General features: G+C 40.9%; 1 protein-coding gene across 2 annotated transcripts; it reads right to left on the bottom strand.

Annotated features, from left to right (window-relative positions):
* Nucleotides 1–2,447: 2,447 nt before the first annotated feature.
* On the bottom strand, nt 2,448–14,159 carry LOC106587149 (adhesion G protein-coupled receptor G3). 2 transcript variants are annotated; one of them, XM_014175216.3, is made up of 15 exons: nt 14,106–14,159; nt 13,786–13,896; nt 13,105–13,173; nt 12,798–12,865; nt 12,244–12,526; nt 11,885–12,011; nt 11,653–11,781; nt 10,876–10,995; nt 10,642–10,684; nt 10,442–10,542; nt 10,005–10,129; nt 9,464–9,732; nt 9,161–9,251; nt 8,732–9,012; nt 2,448–5,161 (listed from the first exon to the last, which is right to left on the bottom strand). In XM_014175216.3, the coding sequence occupies exons 5-15, from the start codon at nt 12,435–12,437 to the stop codon at nt 5,079–5,081; spliced, it is 1,563 nt and encodes a 520-aa protein (XP_014030691.1). In that variant the 5' UTR covers nt 12,438–12,526; nt 12,798–12,865; nt 13,105–13,173; nt 13,786–13,896; nt 14,106–14,159; the 3' UTR covers nt 2,448–5,078. The 2 variants fall into 2 exon arrangements, with proteins under 2 accessions (XP_014030691.1, XP_014030686.1); XM_014175211.3 differs by having other exon boundaries at nt 12,798–12,968.
* Nucleotides 14,160–19,927: the final 5,768 nt, after the last annotated feature.

The following is a 19,927-nucleotide window of genomic DNA, read 5'->3' on the forward strand; positions in this document are numbered from 1 at the left end:
AAAAAAAAAGCATAATGTATGGATTATTTTGACTATAACAAACACTCTGATGAAACATATTGTGCTATTTATCACTGACTACTTTGTGTCAAAGTTTAACATGGCCTCTCTCCTCCTCACCAGTGTCATGATCAAAGATATGATTAAGAGCCTCACATATAGTATATCGTTTGGTCATTGTGCTGCCACAGAATGAATTGTGAGCAAGAGCTCAAAAAAGCTTTATATACCAGAGCTGCGAGAAAAGTTCTATATACACTGCTCCAAAAAATAAAGGGAACACTAAAATAACACATCCTAGATCTGAATGAATGAAATAATCTTATTAAATACTTTTTTCTTTACATAGTTGAGAATGTGCTGACAACAAAATCACACAAAAATAATCAATGGAAATCCAATTTATCAACCCATGGAGGTCTGGATTTGGAGTCACACTCAAAATTAAAGTGGAAATCCACACTACAGGCTGATCCAACTTTGATGTAATGTCCTTAAAACAAGTCAAAATGAGGCTCAGTAGTGTGTGTGGCCTCCACGTGCCTGTATGACCTCCCTACAACGCCTGGGCATGCTCCCAATGAGGTGGCGGATGGTCTCCCAGACCTGGACTAAAGCATCCGCCAACTCCTGGACAGTCTATGGTGCAACGTGGCGTTGGTGGATGGAGCGAGACATGATGTTCCAGATGTGCTCAATTGGATTCAGGTCTGGGGAATGGGCAGGCCAGTCCATAGCATCAATGCCTTCCTCTTGCAGGAACTGCTGACACACTCCAGCCACATGAGGTCTAGCATTGTCTTGCATTAGGAGGAACCCAGGGCCAACCGCACCAGCATATGGTCTCACAAGGGGTCTGAGGATCTCATCTCGGTACCTAATGGCAGTCAGGCTACCTCTGGCGAGCACATGGAGGGCTGTGCGGCCCCCCAAAGAAATGCCACCCCACACCATGACTGACCCACCGCCAAACCGGTCATGCTGGAGGATGTTGCAGGCAGCAGAACGTCCTCCACGGCGTCTCCAGACTCTGTCACGTCTGTCACATGTGCTCAGTGTGAACCTGCTTTCATCTGTGAAGAGCACAGGGCGCCAGTGGCGAATTTGCCAATCTTGGTGTTCTCTGGCAAATGCCAAACGTCCTGCACGGTGTTGGGCTGTAAGCACAACCCCCACCTGTGGACGTCGGGCCCTCATACCACCCTCATGGAGTCTGTTTCTGACCGTTTGAGCAGACACATGCACATTTGTGGCCTGCTGGAGGTCATTTTGCAGGGCTCTGCCAGTGCTCCTCCTTGCACAAAGGCGGAGGTAGCGGTCCTGCTGCTGGGTTGTTGCCCTCCTACGGCCTCCTCCATGTCTCCTGATGTACTGGCCTGTCTCCTGGTAGCGCCTCCATGCTCTGGACACTACGCTGACAGACACAGCAAACCTTCTTGCCACAGCTTGCATTGATGTGCCATCCTGGATGAGCTGCACTACTTGAGCCACTTGTGTGGGTTCTAGACGCCGTCTCATGCTACCACTAGAGTGAAATCACCGCCAGCATTCAGAAGTGACCAAAACATCAGCCAGGAAGCATAGGAACTGAGAAGTGGTCTGTGGTCACCACCTGCAGAACCACTCCTTTATTGGGGGTGTCTTGCTAATTACCTATAATTTCCACCTGTTGTCTATTCCATTTGCACAACAGCATGTGAAATGTATTGTCAATCAGTGTTGCTTCCTAAGTGGACAGTTTGATTTCACAGAAGTGTGATTGACCTGGAGTTACATTGTGTTGTTTAACTGTTCCCTTTATTTTTTTGAGCAGTGTATTATTGAAACAATGTTGCGATTGTTTGTGAGAATGCCAACAGGTGTTGTTCCCGTGGGGGAAAGATTCTACTGGGGAAAGGTTCCCTGCGGGTTGCCATGGAAGTCAAGAAGGGGAGTGAGGTGTGTGTGTGCGCACTCAAACACAATTGCATGTGGGGGTCTGGGAGAGGAAGTGTGTCCATCTGATGAATGGGCATGTGCCTGAACTCAATTGTATACACTAATCGTAGTCTCACCCATTCATTTCTATTGACAGGTCATTTTTGACCGGGAACACCACAGGTGTACAAAAGTTAAATAAACACCCAACATGTAATGAAAATCATCAAAATCTATTTTCTGTTCAGATGCCTTGTGTGGACAAAGTCATGGAACCTTATGACAATCAGATTAAATGAACTACATTTTTCAGAGAGAAAACTTGTAAATCAGTCCAATTCGCCCGGAAGGAGGGTTGAGAGTTGTTCATTTGTTAGGCTATTGGTTAAAGGTGCAACACAATCTTGATTATTGAATATCCTTTGATCTAGTTCAGTCTTATCAATCATATAAACATATCATCTCTTACCTACTGTAGCTGTGTGTAACAGGTTTTGTCTGAATGAGTAGGGGACCAAACCGCAGCGTGGTACGTGTTCATGATTTTTATTATCAAAAACACTCAAACAAAATAACAAAGGGGAAAACGAACAGTTCTGTCAGGTACAGAATACAAAACAGAAAACAACTACCCACAAACACAGGTGGGGAAAGGCTGCCTAAGTATGATTCCCAATCAGAGACAACGAGAGACAGCTGCCTCTGATTGGAAACCACACTTGGCCAAAACAAAGAAATAGAATGATATAGAATGCCCACCCCACATCCCACCCTGACCTAACCAAAAAGAGAAATAAAACGGCTCTCAGGTCTGGGTGTGACACTGTGGGCAGTTTTTCCTTAGAGACGGCTAGAAGGACCATGGGTCATATTAGATTGTGTAGAAATGTTGCACCCCTGTGTAAATTAAATATTTCTGTATTTAATTTTCAAAACATTTGCAAAATGTTCTAAAAACATATTTTTTTACTCTGTCATTATTTGCTATTGTGTGTAGATGGGTGAATATTTTTCATATTTAATACATTTTGAATTCAGGATGTAACTCAACACAATGTAAAATAAGTCAAATGGTATAAAAACTTTCTGAACGTCGACGGGAGAATGATGATCAGCAAAAGACAGCTCTTCAGAATCAGAAGTAAAAATACAGACTGGCCTGCTACAGTGCCTTTCTATAATGTCCAGAGTAAACCCACAACTGATATTTTTATTATCCCTAAACAAGATTAATAGGGGAGCTTTTTGAGCTGCGTGTCTTTACTGTTCTTGTATACGTAATGACGCACATAGCCTCTATCTTCAGGATTTATATTGAATTGATTTATATTGAAAATTGTGCAGATTTTAATGATTTAATGTGTGGCATGATTGCTAGTTAGCCTATTGCATATCTTTCCCTAAGTTTCTCAAAAACAAGTGAAATCTCAAAAAAGTGTCTGGACCCTTTCCTTCTATAACACTCCATATACATCATGAATTTTGTTAAAAAAAAAAAGAACTTTCCTTAAAAATTTTTTTTTACAGTGTTGCCTTTCAAAGCCAACCATGAATTTGTAATTTTACTCAGCAAGCATTTTAAAAAGTTGAGTAAACAAACTAACACATTAGCTCAAATTCTATTCCTATTTAACCATGAATGACTGTGTACAGAGATTGAATGTCAAAAAATACTCTAAGAAAACCTGTTCTGGTATCAATGTCAGTCAAGAGTTTTACGGTCACCTGTCTTTGAGTTAAGAAAAAAATATGTTTCAGGTGATGGTTGACAAAGTGAGATGTTCTCAGTTCTGCTCCAAATCTCTGACACAATGGGTCTGCCCGGAGGGTCGTCCAGATTCTTGTGTCGCTTATGCACCATGTAGTACAGGGGGGTGCAGGTGTGTGGGACATACAAAAATGCTTGTGCTTTTTCATCTATGATGTTACGATTGACTCCTTCAAACAATGTCTCTTTGATCTGTTCATTATAGGTGGAAATGGGGTCAGAGGGCAGTGGCATGTAGAAGTGTTGGTCTGACAATTGTATTTTGAATTCAGAAACAAACAATTGTGTTAGAAATTCGCCTGTCGAATTGCAATGGTTGGTTCTGACTGTAGCTTTTTCAGAGATTGTAGCTCCTCTTTGCTCAGGATGGGCTTCTTCATTTTTTAATTCTGTTCACACTAAACCTTTACCTCGTCTTCCAAAAGGTAGCAATAATGATTTTGATGTTTGGGAGGGGTGAAAGTAGTCATAGGTTTCAATTGAACCCCCTCAATGTCAATGACACAGTAGGCCTATAGGCTAGCTATTTCTTTAAAAAAAAATACAAAACAATATGATCACAAAGTAAAAGGAAAACAAAAAGAGCATTTGCAGGAGAGGTAGAAAACCCCAGAGAGGCTTGTGAGGCATCTCCCCCTTTCAAATTATTATGGAATTATTATTTACATAAATTATTTGTCACAAAGAAAAAGTTTACACAATCTAAAAATGTTAATTTCTAAACATTGAATTCCCATCCCTGCAAATATGGTGTTATGCTAAGGTACTATCTACTTGTAGGCCTAATGTTCTCTCAGGTAGCCCATAGGCTAGGAGGCTATATACTGTATGGCTATTCTGCAAAAACCAAAGGGAAATTCAAAATTCTCCAAGATGGACTAAAAAAAGGGCATATCTTTCAGAGGGTTTTTGATAACAATCAAAGAAACAGAAAGGCACCAATTCACAGTCGACCACTCCTTCTTACCCTCGTGCACGATGGTGAGTGAAAAATTGGGTATCCAAACGGATTTGAATATTTTCAGAGATGAAAATAATTTGAACCTAATAGATGTGTTCCCCGTTTGCCTAGGACTATACACATCAAAACTGAATATGCATGGAAGGTGGGTCACAAAATACAACAAAATGCACACAAAGTGCAATAAACAGTACAACTTTGGAGAAAAAAAAGTATTATGAGCACAGTAAGCTTACGTGCAAACCTGGAAACAAGTTTTCATTTTGTAATTACGCTTTATAATGTATGTTTAGGTTTGCCTATAGTGAAAGTTATAAACCAACATACTAAATATTGTGTTTCTGTGGTAATAAAATGGAAGCAGTGGTATTAGTAGTAAAAGGTTTAACCGTGTTAGTCAGGGACTGGCCTCTCAGCTGGATGCATCTCAGTTCAAGAAGATACAGTGGTTGCCTTGGAGATAGATGCCTTCTCTGCCCGAGTTAAAGCCCAATAGCGTAGAAACAGGAAGAGGCCTGTAGGTTGTAATAAGCATTTTGACTGAATTACAAGAGCTGCTCTTGGAAGATGATAAGTCTGTGTTTGTATACAATAGTGAGACACATTGGTGTAGCTGTAGGTCCCTGACCATAGACCACAGTATCAGACTGGGTTGTTAATCTGGTGTCAATGCCACAACCAGGACATTACCTACAGTGTTTTACAATGCCTTGCGAAAGTATTCGGCCCCCTTGAATTTTTCGACCTTTTGCCACATTTCAGGCTTCAAACATAAAGATATAAAACTGTATTTTTTGGTGAAGAATCAACAACAAGTGGGACACAATTATGAAGTGGAACGAAATTTATTGGATATTTCAAACTTTTTTTTAAAAATAAAAAACTGAAAAATTGGCCGTGCAAAATTATTCAGCCCCCTTAAGTTAATACTTTGTAGCGCCACCTTTTGCTGCGATTACAGCTGTAAGTCGCTTGGGGTATGTCTCTATCAGTTTTGCACATCGAGAGACTGACATTTTTGCCCATTCCTCCTTGCAAAACAGCTCGAGCTCAGTGAGGTTGGATGGAGAGCGTTTGTGAACAGCAGTTTTCAGTTCTTTCCACAGATTCTCGATTGGATTCAGGTCTGGACTTTGACTTGGACATTCTAACACCTGGATATGTTTATTTGTGAACCATTCCATTGTAGATTTTGCTTTATGTTTTGGATCATTGTCTTGTTGGAAGACAAATCTACGTCCCAGTCTCAGGTCTTTTGCAGACTCCATCAGGTTTTCTTCCAGAATGGTCCTGTATTTGGCTCCATCCATCTTCCCATCAATTTTAACCATCTTCGCTGCCCCTGCTGAAGAAAAGCAGGCCCAAACCATGATGCTGCCACCACCATGTTTGACAGTGGGGATGGTGTGTTCAGGGTGATGAGCTGTGTTGCTTTTACACCAAACATAACGTTTTGCATTGTTGCCAAAAAGTTCAATTTTGGTTTCATCTGACCAGAGCACCTTCTTCCACATGTTTGGTGTGTCTCCCAGGTGGCTAGTGGCAAACTTTAAACGACACTTTTTATGGATATCTTTAAGAAATGGCTTTCTTCTTGCCACTCTTCCATAAAGGCCAGATTTGTGCAGTATACGACTGATTGTTGTCCTATGGACAGAGTCTCCCACCTCAGCTGTAGATCTCTGCAGTTCATCCAGAGTGATCATGGGCCTCTTGGCTGCATCTCTGATCAGTCTTCTCCTTGTATGAGCTGAATGTTTAGAGGGACGGCGGGGTATTCGTAGATTTGCAGTGGTCTGATACTCCTTCCATTTCAATATTATCGCTTGCACAGTGCTCCTTGGGATGTTTAAAGTTTGGGAAATCTTTTTGTATCCAAATCCGGCTTTAAACTTCTCCACAACAGTATCTCGGACCTGCCTGGTGTGTTCCTTGTTCTTCATGATGCTCTCTGCGCTTTAAACGGACCTCTGAGACTATCACAGAGTAGGTGCATTTATACGGAGACTTGATTACACACAGGTGGATTCTATTTATCATCATTAGTCATTTAGGTCAACATTGGATCATTCAGAGATCCTCACTGAACTTCTGGAGAGAGTTTGCTGCACTGAAAGTAAAGGGGCTGAATAATTTTGCACTCCCAATTTTTCAGTTTTTTATTTGTTAAAAAAGTTTGAAATATCCAATAAATTTCGTTCCACTTCATAATTGTGTCCCACTTGTTGTTGATTCTTCACAAAAATGTACAGTTTTATATCTTTGTTTGAAGCCTGAAATGTGGCAAAAGGTCGAAAAGTTCAAGGGGGCCGAATACTTTCGCAAGGCACTGTATAAAGGCATGCTTTTACTTACACCAATGTAAATATGTTTTGCATCCATCATACCCTTAGATCTACATTACCGGTCAAAAGTTTTGGAACACCTACTCATTCAAGGGTTTTTCTTTATTTTTACTATTTTCTACATTGTAGAATAATAGTGAAGACATCAAAACTATGAAATAACACCTATGGAATCATGTAGTAACTAAAAAAGTGTTAAACAAATCAAAATATATTTTATGTTTGAGATTCTTCAAATAGCCACCCTTTGCCTTGATGACAGCTTTGCACAGTCTTGGCATTCTCTCAACCAGCTTCACCTGGAATGCTTTTCCAACAGTCTTGATGGAGTTACTGAGCACTTGTTGGCTGCTTTTCCTTCATTCTGCGGTCTGACTGATCCCAAACCATCTCAATTTGGTTGAGGTCGGGGGATTGTGGATGCCAGGTCATCTGATGCAGCACTCCATCACTTTCCTTCTTTGTCAAATTGCCCTTACACAGCCTGAAGGGACTTTGGTCATTGTCCTGTTGAAAAACAAATGATAGTCCCACTAAACCCAAACCAGATGGGATGGCACATTGCTGCAGAATTCTGTGGTAGCCATGCTAGTCAAGTGTGCCTTGAATTCTAAATAAATCACAGACAGTGTCACCATAACACCTCCTCCTCCATGCTTCACGGTGGGAAATACACATGTGGAGATCATCCGTTCACCCACACTGTGTCTCACAAAGACATGGCGGTTGGAACCAAAAATCTCCACTTTGGACTCCAGACCAAAGGACAAATTTCCACCGATCTAATGTCCATTGCTCGTGTTTCTTGGCCCAAGCAAGTCTCTTCTTCTTATTGGTGTCCTTTAGTAGTGGTTTCTTTGCAGCAATCAACCATGAAGGCCTGATTCACACAGTCTCCTCTGAACAGCTGATGTTGAGATGTGTCTGTTACTTGAACTCCGTGAAGCATTTATTTGGGCTGCAATTTCTGAGGCTGGCAACTCTAATGAACTTATCGTCTGCAGCAGAGGTAACTCTGGATCTTCCATTCATGTGGCGGTCCTCATGAGAGCCAGTTTCATCATAGCGTTTGAAGGTTTTTGCTACTGCATTTGAAGAAACTTTCAAAGTTATTGTAAATTTCTGTATTGACTGACCTTCATGTCTTAAAGTAATGATGGGCTGTCATTTCTCTTTTCTTATTTGAGCTGTTCTTGCCACAATATGGACTTGGTCTTTTACCAATAGAGTTATCTTCTCTCTACCTTCTCACAACACAACTGATTGGCTCAAACACATTAAGAAGGAAAGAAATTCCACAAATTAACCTTTTAAGAAGGCACACCTGTTAATTGAAATGCATTCCAGGTGACTACCTCATGAAGCTGGTTGAGAGAATGCCAAGAGTGTGCAAAGCTGTCATCAAGGCAAAGGGTGGCTATTTGAAGAATCTCAAATATAAAATATATTTAGATTTGTTTAACACATTCTTGGTTACTACATGATTTCATATGTGTTATTCTACAATGTAGAAAATAGTACAAATAAAATAAAAAGCCTTGAATGACTAGGTGTTCTAAAACTTTTGACCTGTAGTGAATGTAATATTGCATTATCAGCAGTTAAATTACCATGATGAGCTTTTTATCATTGACTTTTCATGAGATTGTGCTCCCGTACACAGGACTACTGTGTGTGTGTATGTATGTGTGCATGTGTGTACCTGATGTGAATGAGAATAAGGGCTGTATCTTATCTCACCATGGAGAGAGTTGATGGTGCAGAAGATGTAGAAGGCTGTCTCCCTCAGGGGGCCAAACTGGAAGAGCATGACCCCCCAGGAGACTCCCAGGAGCCAGGCCAGACCCAGCAGACTGAGCACTGTCCCCCTGTTCATACCCCTCTCCCTCAGGACAGGACTCTGACGGTGGGCCCTCACCACCTTCACTGTCACAGACCCAAAGCACAGCGTGTTCACCACGAATGTCAGCACGAAGTACGAGAAGGACACCGTGGTCACAGCAGAGTCAGTCAGCCAGCACCTATGGATGGACGGACGGATGGAGAGAGTCACAGACACAATCACATACATACACAGACAGGGACACATTCAGTAAATGTTTTACAGAGAGTAAGGGAGTCTTTGGTGATTTGAAAACACATATTTATCAATATCATGATATAACTTACATTTTAACAGCACCACCGTCTTGCAGGTATAATCTGTATTCTCCATATTTGCCACAAGCAACAATTATGGTAACTACTATGCCAGGTATTCCTGAAAGAGATGTGGTTTCCCATTGAGTCAAACACCAAGAGACAGCGTTGATTCCTTAAAGCGATGAAAGCTGGAAAGATCCAGAGATCCCTCCAGCTAGGAGCTGATCAAGCTGGACAATACCATGTGCAGATTGGTGAAACAGTTTCACTTCTCATTGATCAGGCCAAGTCCAGTCATACTTGTCCTCACCATTGACTTACTGCACTCACCCCATCCTACCAGGCTCAGTTTGAGGAGGTATCTGTTGACGTGGATGTTGAAAACCCGGATGATGAGCAGATAGAGGTGGAAGCCTTCCATGGAGAACCAGGTGAGGGTGCACAGCAGGGAGTAGTGGGTGGCTGCTGCCGTAGCAACACACAGGCCATGGACACCAAGAGAGGCTAGGCTGTCGTTGACGAGGAAGGTTAGGTTGAGGCACAGCAGCGCCACGCACAGGTGGATGTGGATGCACAGGGAATCATCAGATTTACCCCTTCTGGGGGAAGAAGAGATTTGAAATCTAATGTCAAAATCAACAACATAGCAAAGCTCCTTGTTAAGGCAGTTCCTCTCTAGGCTCCTTCTGCTTCCTCTTTGGGGTCAGGTTTCTGTAAAAGCACTGCGTGACAACTGCTGATGTAAAAAGAGTACTTTGAATAAAAAAAACAGGTTTTTCCAATGAGGATGTTCTGTTTGAGTGGCATTGTGTGTGGTGGCTCGTTGTTTGCATGTTGTGGACATAAGTATTAGTTGTCAGTATAATCTGACCTGAGGTGGATGAGGAGAGCCAGACACAGGAAACAGAGGGATATTCCACAGCCCACCCTGGACAACAACGTCAGCAACCACACAGAGGAGGAGCTCAGACTGGCATTGGAGCCACTGCCCGGAGACTGCCGTCAACAAAACACACAGTGGCTAGATCACACGTTGGTTGAGTGTTTCATTTTGGGTTTAAATGAATCCGTATCGTAGTACAGCACGATTTAAATTTAAAGGTAATTTCCGATTGAGCGAACATACAAGTCACTTAGCGTGAATGCAGTCTCCGCGAATGTGGGAACATTGCACTTAACTCTCAGTGGTGCTATACCGCAGATCTTCCGTAATACGATTTGAATCAAGCCCTTAATCAATTGATCGAAAGAATGTTAAAGTGAGGTCAAAACATATTCGAAGAGTTAGGTTCAGAAATTATTTCTCACCATAAGTACAGCGAAGAATGAAAGGTGGTTACAAGAGCATACTGTTTTATTTTCCTTTGTCTCAGTGACACATCCAGAGGAATTCCAATGTGCAACAGTATCTGTGAAACAAAGAGATACAGTAAAACATTTTCAATATATAATTTTGTGGTACATAGTGCTTCATAAAAGTATTTTGTTTAGTTAATAAATAATACTACCATTTTCAAGATCCCAGAACACACATGCTAGTGATTTGTTTTCCTATCAGAGAGAATAGAACCTGATTAGACCCTTCTCCTATCCAATCCACACCATATCATAAACATGAATTATTGGAGATGTAAAGCAATTGATCAATTTTTGACAGGTGAAAGAACAAAAACATAAATAAATATTTTTTAAAAAGAGAGTGTAATGGTTGATTGTGATGTAGATATGCACTCCTCACTAACCAGTGATGCATTCTGGAAGAGGAACGTTATCTTCATATAGCTCCTGAGGTCTGAGATGTCCTCTCCCACATCGACGGATACCACTCGACTGTTTAGGAGCTCAGTGTTGTTCTCCTCCACCTAGTAGGGATCAGAAGAGAGGATATATATTCTCTCTAAAGATACAAGTTAATAAGAAATGTCAGAGAGGACCACAATTCTCCTCAGAACCAAATACTTTAAAGGATATTTTTTTCTGTCGGCACTGGGCAGGATGTTTGAGTCACAACAACAAGCAACAACGTATTTCTCAGTGAACTTGTTCTCTTTTATCTGAAGTTGTGTCCACAAGTTGTGTTGTAGTGTATTTTGAGCATAGTGTAACTGGTAGCTAGCCTAATAGCATGCCAATGAGTGAATGAAGTAGGAAAGCAGCAGGCAGTTTCCATTGTAACTTTACATAGATGACAGCGATACAAGTGGTTGTTGGGTCTTTTCAGGAAACTGTCAACGTGCTCAAATCCCCGTCGTACAAATAGAGCTACTTTCCATAGCAGGCTGTCACGATGCAGTTTGATTAAGGGCTTCATTCAAATGTGCACTCCATCAGTGTATGTTGGTACCAATGTGTTGTCACTACATGATTCACAAACTGGAGTTAAATGAGAAAGTACCACAGATGTTTTTCTGTGCTTTTGTTAAAATCAGGATGTCCTGAAATATGTCTGTGTGTGTTATGAGTGCAGGTCTGTTTCATTAGAAATCTCTGAGATGTTGTAGTTGTTACTGTTGTTTTACCGGGAAGAGGCTGTCATCCTCAAACCAAAATGCTCCCAGGTTAACTTCCTCTTTCGTGTGTCCCAGAATAGCATTCAAAGCCTCAGTAGGAATCTCCAACCAAATGTCATCCATCTCCTCCAACGTGGCCTGGTGGAGATGGAGAAAGAGTTATACATGTGATTACTGACTATCTCCCCATTTTGCTTTTGACCTCTCTCTCTTTCCATCACTCCATTTCGTTGATGCTTACATTATTGGTGGAGGGTAGAGCCATTCTAAAGTTTAGCAAATTGTTCTTCTTTTGTGATGTCACTGAGCCTTTGATGCTGTCTAGGATCACTTTCTGAGGTCCCTGCTTGGTAATGTTGTGAAATGTGCTGTTGTAGGGAATAAAAAAAAAACACAGTTATGAATAATCCAACCCAAAACGAATCCATGAAAATATGTATAGCTTTCCGTCAGACATTGACATAGCTCAAATTACATTAAAAATACATTTCAGTCAGGGCCGGACCTAGGCATAAGTAACATAAGCAACACAATTTTGCTTAGGTCCCCCAAAAGGCTAGGGTCGGCCCTGATTTCAGTTCCAATTTTAAGTGGACTCACTTTATTATGGAATGCAACTGCTGACCAGTCATTTTTGTTTTTGCCTTTCCTTTACATTTTCTGATAGATACATCAACAGAGATCAGGTTATTATTTACAGAAGTATGTTTAATGTTTTCACAATCACATTCTCCCGCAATGCATCGGGTGTTGGTTATGTCTTTATTTTTACTAGCAGTGGTATGATTTGTCATGCTAATAAAGGTCCATTGAGCCACACATTCTATTAGAAGTATTTCTTTGCCGTCGTTAACATATGGCTGCAGGATGTTGATGGCGCAATCTGTAATTAGAGAACAGAGTCCAGGCTATTGGTCAAATCAACTTACACTTAGTTAAAACACATGCTTTATTTTGGTTAATGACAGTAGAAGACTAGATCATCTACACATGATTCCTCTCGGGCAAATGGGCCATGTTTGTTTCAAACATTTGAGAATAACCTGAATAAAGTTTAAATAAATGAATGCAAATGTGTTACTCAGATTTGAAATAGTGTTTTCAGCAGATGGACAACAAGGTCGAGAAATGGCACTTTGCTGTAACAAAATTACCTGGTAATCCAGACGACAAATCAGGATGTTTGCAGGTTGTGTTCCATGTGAATGAAAATGACACCTGTCTTGAGAATAAATCGATGCACTGCTGGATATGACTTATTTCCATTATTAAAGTACACATCCGTGTAAGACTGGACATTTGATAAGTGCTGAAGCATTCATGCCCTGGAAGCATGGCAAGAAATTTAGCACAGATGAGTTTCACATGTACCCTGTTTCTCTTGCGAGAGAAACATGGTAAAATAAATCTAGTTAAAATCTAGTTGAACCTACTGTTAGAATTTTTTGTAGGCTTACTTACCTTTTTTATCCACACAAAGTCGCTTATGTGTTGCAGGCTTTCTTTGGGGATCACAAACATCCATACAACCTGAAACAAAGAGTAGATGCAATCCCTGAACAGTATTCCATGACTTACTGAAGTTTCTTCAGCTTAATACAAACTAAACACAAAAAATACTTTCATGATCGTTAAATTATGAAACAGTCCTAATGACAATATACAATAATGTAATGTATTTAATCATTTAGTAATAAGTACTAAATTGTTTGTCAAGAACACCACTGAACTACAAAAAGTTACATAGTCCACCATCATGAAAGCTGTTGTCAATGTATATGAGGAAATAGATAAAAAATAAAACATGCAAATGTAATATCAGTCAAAGTAACACATTACAGTATATATAGGTATTTTATTTGTCATGTTAATCAACAATGGACCTAGAAAATTCAGCAAATTGAGCACAAAATGGGATCACTTGTAATTGGAATACCAATAAACATGACTAAACATCCATTGTTTATACTGTAATACTGTAATACACAAAAAGTGTTCTATTTAAAAGACTTACTAAACATCCAGGCAAGAAAAAATATTTGAATATTGTGAATTTGGAGTGAGAAGAGACATTTCAATACATTAGCCTTGTTAGTTAGTTAGTTAGTTAGTTAGTTAGTCTACACATTGGTCTATACTCACCAGGTTGGGAAGAGGATGCTTTATAAACCACCAACACAAAGAAATAAACCACCAACACAAAAACGCCATAGCCAAATTGTGAAATTTTAAACATATTAGATGAAGATGGAACTGTAAATTAGAAGAAGACCACATTATCAGATTTCAGGAAAGACCTTAAATAGCTGGCCGCAGTGGAACTATACAGACACATAGTCACGTGAGCCATATTTCAGTGGTACATAACCTTACGTAAAGTGTCATATTCATGTTCAGTATACATGCTATACATTTTGTTAATCAACTTAACAAAAACACGTTGCAGAAGGGGTTCAACTTACCTTTCATATGAATTGATTCCTTTCAAGCTCCGCACTCACACCGCTCTGTGACTCTGACGGAGAGAAGTCAATATCAAGGGAGGAAAAATTCAATGTTTTGCATGTGGTGGTTAAAGGTCCACTGCAGCCATTTTTATCTCAATATCAAATAATTTCTGGCTATCAATTAATAAGTACTTTACTGTGATTGTTTTCAATTAAAATTGTCAAAAAGAAACAACAATAGCATTTTCTCCAGCAAGAATTGTACTAGGACTGTTTAGGAGTCGTCTGAACTGAAAACGATCTGTTATTGTCAGAAAGGTTTGGTACTCTCTTTCGTAATAGTTTATTAACTAATTTACCACCTGGTGATATCACCAAGCACACTCTTAGGAGAACCCTTTGACGAACCCTTTTGGTTCCAGGTAGAACCTTTTGGGTTCCATGTAGAACTCTTTCTGCAGAGGGTTCTACATGGAACACAAATGGGTTGTACTTTGAACCAAAAAGGGTTCTCCTATGGGGACAGCCGAAGAACCCTTTTGGAACCCTTTTTTCTAAGAGTGCAGGCCAAAACTCCATCCCACCAAAACAGAATGAAATTTCAGGCGGTCTTTTCAAACAACACTAGCAGTGTGCCGAGGAGTCTGAAAACACCAAATATCATAACAGAAATGGGCAATTTTCTGCATGAACCCAGTATTTTTTGTAATTATACATGATCGGAAAAAAATGTTGTTTTCTGGAGCCAGCAACAGTGGTGATTTTAGCATGTAAATCTTTGTGGGACGAATTCAATATAAAAAATAAAAAAATATGCATGCCAGCAAAGCCAATACAAAGGATAACACAATGCTAAACAATACATTAATTGCAATATAACGGTAACAAACGGTGCCCACAAACTGTTAGGGCCTACATAAAGCTGTCCTAACAGCAGTCCCTACAGCAGTCCCAACACCTTACCACTGCTACACCTGGCTATCAGCGGAGCCTTGTCTGGCAGTGAAACAGTTAATTCAGCCTCATTTCCATTTGAGATGTACAAACTATGGCATAAGGGGACGATGAGTGGATAAGAGGCAATCCGTAATTTTGATTAAGACATTAATGAGCAAGCTAGGACGAACTTAGTCAATATAACTTTTTGTTCAGCTATGCCACTCGAGATTCTGGGTTTGAGTCCAGGCTCTGTCGCAGCCGGCAGCGACCAGGAGACCCATGGGGCAGTGCACAATTGGCCCAGCATCTTCCGGGTAAGGGGAGGGTTTGGCCGGCAGAAATGTCCTTGTCCCATCGCGCACTAGCGACTCCTGTGGCGGGCTGGGTACAGTGCACGCTGAGTGTACCGTGTTTCCTCCGACACATTGGTGCGGCTGGCTTCCGGCTTAAGTGGGCATTGTGCTAAGAAGCAGTGCGGCTTGGTTGGGTTGTGTTTCGGAGGATGCACGGAACTCGACCTTAGCCTCTCCCTAGTCTGTATGGGAGTTGCAGCGATGAGACAAGGCTGTAACTATCAATTGGATACCACGAAATTGGGGAGAAAAAGGGGTAAATATAAAACATTTTGAAGAAAATATATATATATTTTTGTTCAGCACTTTTGAATTGTACATCGACAGAATCCACAACATGGGCCATTCTTACAGTGTTCTCCCTGTACAAGTCAGAACCGTAGGATAAATAAAGTTGGCATATAAGCAGACAATGAAAGCTCTTACAATATTCGATGATGACATTTCTTTAAAGCAGGCTATAGGCTACATGTGCACCATAAAGTCAGAACATTAGGCTAAGTTATAAGGGAGGAACGGGACCAAATTATTAGGGTGAGGCACATGGGCTAACAGCTTACTACACAACATACACATAGTATTACTTTCTTGGCTACAGTATACATATCTCCCTGGCATATTACATAATTTATGCAGCAGCATACAATACATTTTTGGACTCACTTTGTTGTGCTGTGCTCACTTGAACAGTAAGGTTCTGCGGCGGACCTTCGTGTGGGCTCTAGAAAGAGGCCCGAAATCTTAACTTGGAATTCTGTATTTTCCTAGTCGGAGCTACTTCCCAGTTGTCTTGAACTCACTGATGTCTAAGATTTCCCAGTTCCGAGTTACCAGTTGTTTTTAACGTGGCAAAAGTCATGCTGGATTGACAGCATGGCCAATGTATTAAAACTTTTCTGGACCCTTTTTCGTGATATCCAATTGGTAGTTACGATCTTGTCTCATCGCTGCAACTCCTCTAAGGACTTGGAGAAGGTTTAGAGCCAAGCCGCACCACTTCTTGACACACTGCTCGCTTAACCCGGAAGCCAGCCGCACCAATGTGTTGGAGGAAACACTCGACTTGACGACCGAGGTCAGCTGCAGGAGCCCGGCCCGCCTCAAGGACTTGCTAGAGCACGATAAGATGAGGAAATCTCGGCTGGCCAAACCCTTCCCTAACCCGGGCCAATTGTACGGCGAATCATGGGTCTCTCGGTCAGAGCCGGTTGTGACACAGCATTGTATCGAACCCAGGGCCGCAGTGGCGCCATAGCACTCATTGTTGAATTTGGGATTTACAACTTGTTGTGTAGTGTTTATGTCCAATGGGCACTGATGCGTTTTAACTAGAATTTTTCTTCATATGACAAGGGTTGAAAAGGATTTGCAAGTAGATTGTCGTCTTGATTCATTATGATGACTGCTAGCTTGCTAGCTAAGATTTTGAAAGTATGACGTTGACATGCTCAGTCCAATCAAAGCTACTGTAGATATAATGTGATTTGGCGTCATTTTATCTGTGGCCAATGACCTTGAGGCACTTGGGCACTTCTAATGTAAATCTATGGCAGCACCCAAGGGGCTTGAATTTTCGAGCTCTATCCGTACATTTTGTGGTGACATAGTGTCCCAATGAGTGATAGAACACTGAGCCAATCACGGCGCAACTAGAGAACATTACCAACTCCCACGCTCCGTTTTCCGCTGGCAGCCACCACAGAAAGCACTGAACTAGGCTGAAAAACCTGCATTTTGGAACTGCCTTACTCAACAAAGCAAAAAAGAGACCATGTTAGTACGCAGCTTTATTAAATCAATGTTGTTGTTTTTTTACATTGTTTGCAAACTGATATGTGACACATATTTTTGGGGGGGTAAACAGGTGGGGCTCAAAACCGATGGGGCTCTGCCCCATCTGGAGGCCATCTCCCTGGCATATAGCAGCATTGCTCCTTTGCCAAGATAATACAGCCACCTGACAGGTGTGGCATATCAGAAAGCTGATTAAACGGCATGATCATTACACAGGTGCACCTTGTGCTGGGGACAATAAAATGCCACTGTAAAATGTGCAGTTTTGTTACAGAACAAAATGCCACAGATGTCTCAAGTGTTGTGGGAGTGTGCAATTGGCATGCTGACTGCAGGAATGTCCACCAGAATGTTGCCAGATAATTGAATGTTCATTGAATGTTCATTCAAAAAGCTGGTCACATAACCGGATACACCGGTCCGTTCAATGTACATGCATAAACATGTACCAGACACAGGGCATGTAACCTCTGTTGCTCTTCAAGGGGAATTACTCAAAAGCTAAGGACATGTAGGAAATAGCCATGACCTCTGGGGGAGAAGGCTGCATTTGGACATAATGTCTCCTTATATTAAATAAAATAATTTTATTGTGACATGCTTTGTAAACAACAGGTGTAGACTGACAATGAAATGCTTACTTACGAGACAATAATAATTAAAAAAATAATAATAGTAGCACGAGGAATAAATACACAATGATCAATGATACAGTAGCTTGAATATAGTATATAGTTGAAGTCGGAAGTTTACATGCACTTAGGTTGGAGTCATTAAAACTCCTTTTTCAACCACTTCTTGTTAACAAACTATAGTTTTGGCAAGTCGGCTAGGACATCTACTTTGTGCATGACACAAGTCGTTTTTCCAACAATTGTTTACAGACAGATTATTTCACTTATAATTCACTGTATCACAATTCCAGTGGGTCAGAAGTTTACATACACCAAGTTGACTGTGCCTTTAAACAGCTTGGAAAATTCAAACAAAGATGTCATGGCTTTAGAAGCTTCTGACAGGGTAATTGATATCATTTGAGTCAATTGGAGGTGCACCTGTGGATGTATTTCAAGGCCTACCTTCAAACTCAGTGCCTCTTTGCTTGACATCATTGGAAAATCTAAAGAAATAAGCCAAGACCTCAGAAAAATAATTGTAGACCTCCACAAGTCAGGTTCATCCTTGGGAGCAATTTCCAAATGCCTGAAGGTACCACGTTCATCTGTACAAACAATGGTATGCAAGTATGGTCTGATGAAATAAAATAGAACTGTTTGGCCATAATGACCATCGTTACGTTTGGAGGAAAAAGGGGTAGGCTTTCAAGCTGAAGAACAGCATCCCAACCGTTAAGCACGGGGTGGCAGCATCATGTTTTGGGGGTGCTTTGCTGCAGGAGGGACTGGTGCACTTCACAAAATAGATGGCATCATGAAGGAGGACAGTTATGTGGATATATTGAAGCAACAGTTAAAGCTTGGTCTCAAATGGGTCTTCCAAATGGACAATGATCCCAAGCATACTTCCAAAGTTGTGGCAAAATGGCTTAAGGACAACAAAGTCAAGGTATTGGAGTGGCCATCACAAAGCCCTGACCTCAATCCTACAGAAAAAGCGTGTACGGGCAAGGAGGCCTACAAACCTGACTCAGTTACACCAGCTCTGTCAGGAGGAATGGGCCAAAATTCACCCAACTTATTGTGAGAAGCTTGGGGAAGGCTATCTAAAACGTTTGACCCAAGTTAAACAATTTAAAGGCAATGCTACCAAATATTAATTGAGTGTATGTAAACTTCTGACCCACTGGGAATGTGGTAAAATAAATAAAAGCTGAAATATATCATTCTCTCTACTATTATTCTGACATTTCACATTCTTAAAATAAAGTGGTGATTCTAATTGACCTAAGACAGGGAATTTTCACTAGGCTTAAATGTCAGGAATTATGAAAACTGAGCTTAAATGTATTTGGCTAAGGTGTATGTAAACTTCCGACTTCAACTAAATGTGAGTCGATGTGCATAGGTACTAGGGAATTGAGGTTGATATCCTTTTAAAGTATAGGGGGCAGTATTTTCATTTTCGGATGAAAAGCGTGCCCAGAGTAAATTGCCTAATACTCAGACCCAGAGTGAAATATTTGCATATTATATAGAAAACACTCTGAAGTTTCTAAAACTGTTTGAATGATGTCTGTGAGTATAACAGAACTCATATGGCAGGCAAAAATCTGAGAACAATCCAACCAGGAAGTGGGAAAGCTGAGAATTGTAGTTCTTCTTTTGAATCCCTATCGAAACTACAGTGTCTGTGGGGTCACGTTGCACTTCCTAAGGCTTCCATTGGCTGTCAACAGCCTTTAGAATGTTTTTTCATCATTCTCCTGTTACTGGGCAGAGAATAGTAGCTCAGTCAATGAGTTGACTGCCTGAGGACAAAGGGCTTGGTGATGCGCGAGCCCGCCAGCGCACCCCTCCTTCTTTTTCTACTGGAATGAATACGCTATTGTCCGGTTGGAATATTATCCAATTTTTACGTTAAAAATACCCTAAAGATTGATTGTAAACAACGTTTGACATGTTTCTACGAACGGTAATGGAACTATTTGACATTTCGTCTCTGGTACTGCACTCGCGCGTTATGCCTTTGGATAGTGATCTGAACGCACGAACAAAACTGAGGTATTTGGACATAAATATGGAGTATTTCGAACAAAAATAACATTTCTTGTGGAAGTAGGAGTCCTCGGAG

This window comes from Salmo salar, chromosome 26, assembly GCF_965601325.2.
Source record: "Salmo salar chromosome 26, fSalSal1, whole genome shotgun sequence".
Taxonomy (NCBI): domain Eukaryota; kingdom Metazoa; phylum Chordata; class Actinopteri; order Salmoniformes; family Salmonidae; genus Salmo; species Salmo salar.

Coding starts and splice junctions, on each gene's coding strand:
- LOC106587149 (XM_014175211.3), bottom strand. Junction 12,527..12,797: donor TTTGTCGTCTGGATTACCAG/GTAATTTTGTTA, acceptor CTCTAATTACAG/ATTGCGCCATCAACATCCTG. Junction 12,012..12,243: donor CAGTTGCATTCCATAATAAA/GTGAGTCCACTT, acceptor TCCCTACAACAG/CACATTTCACAACATTACCA.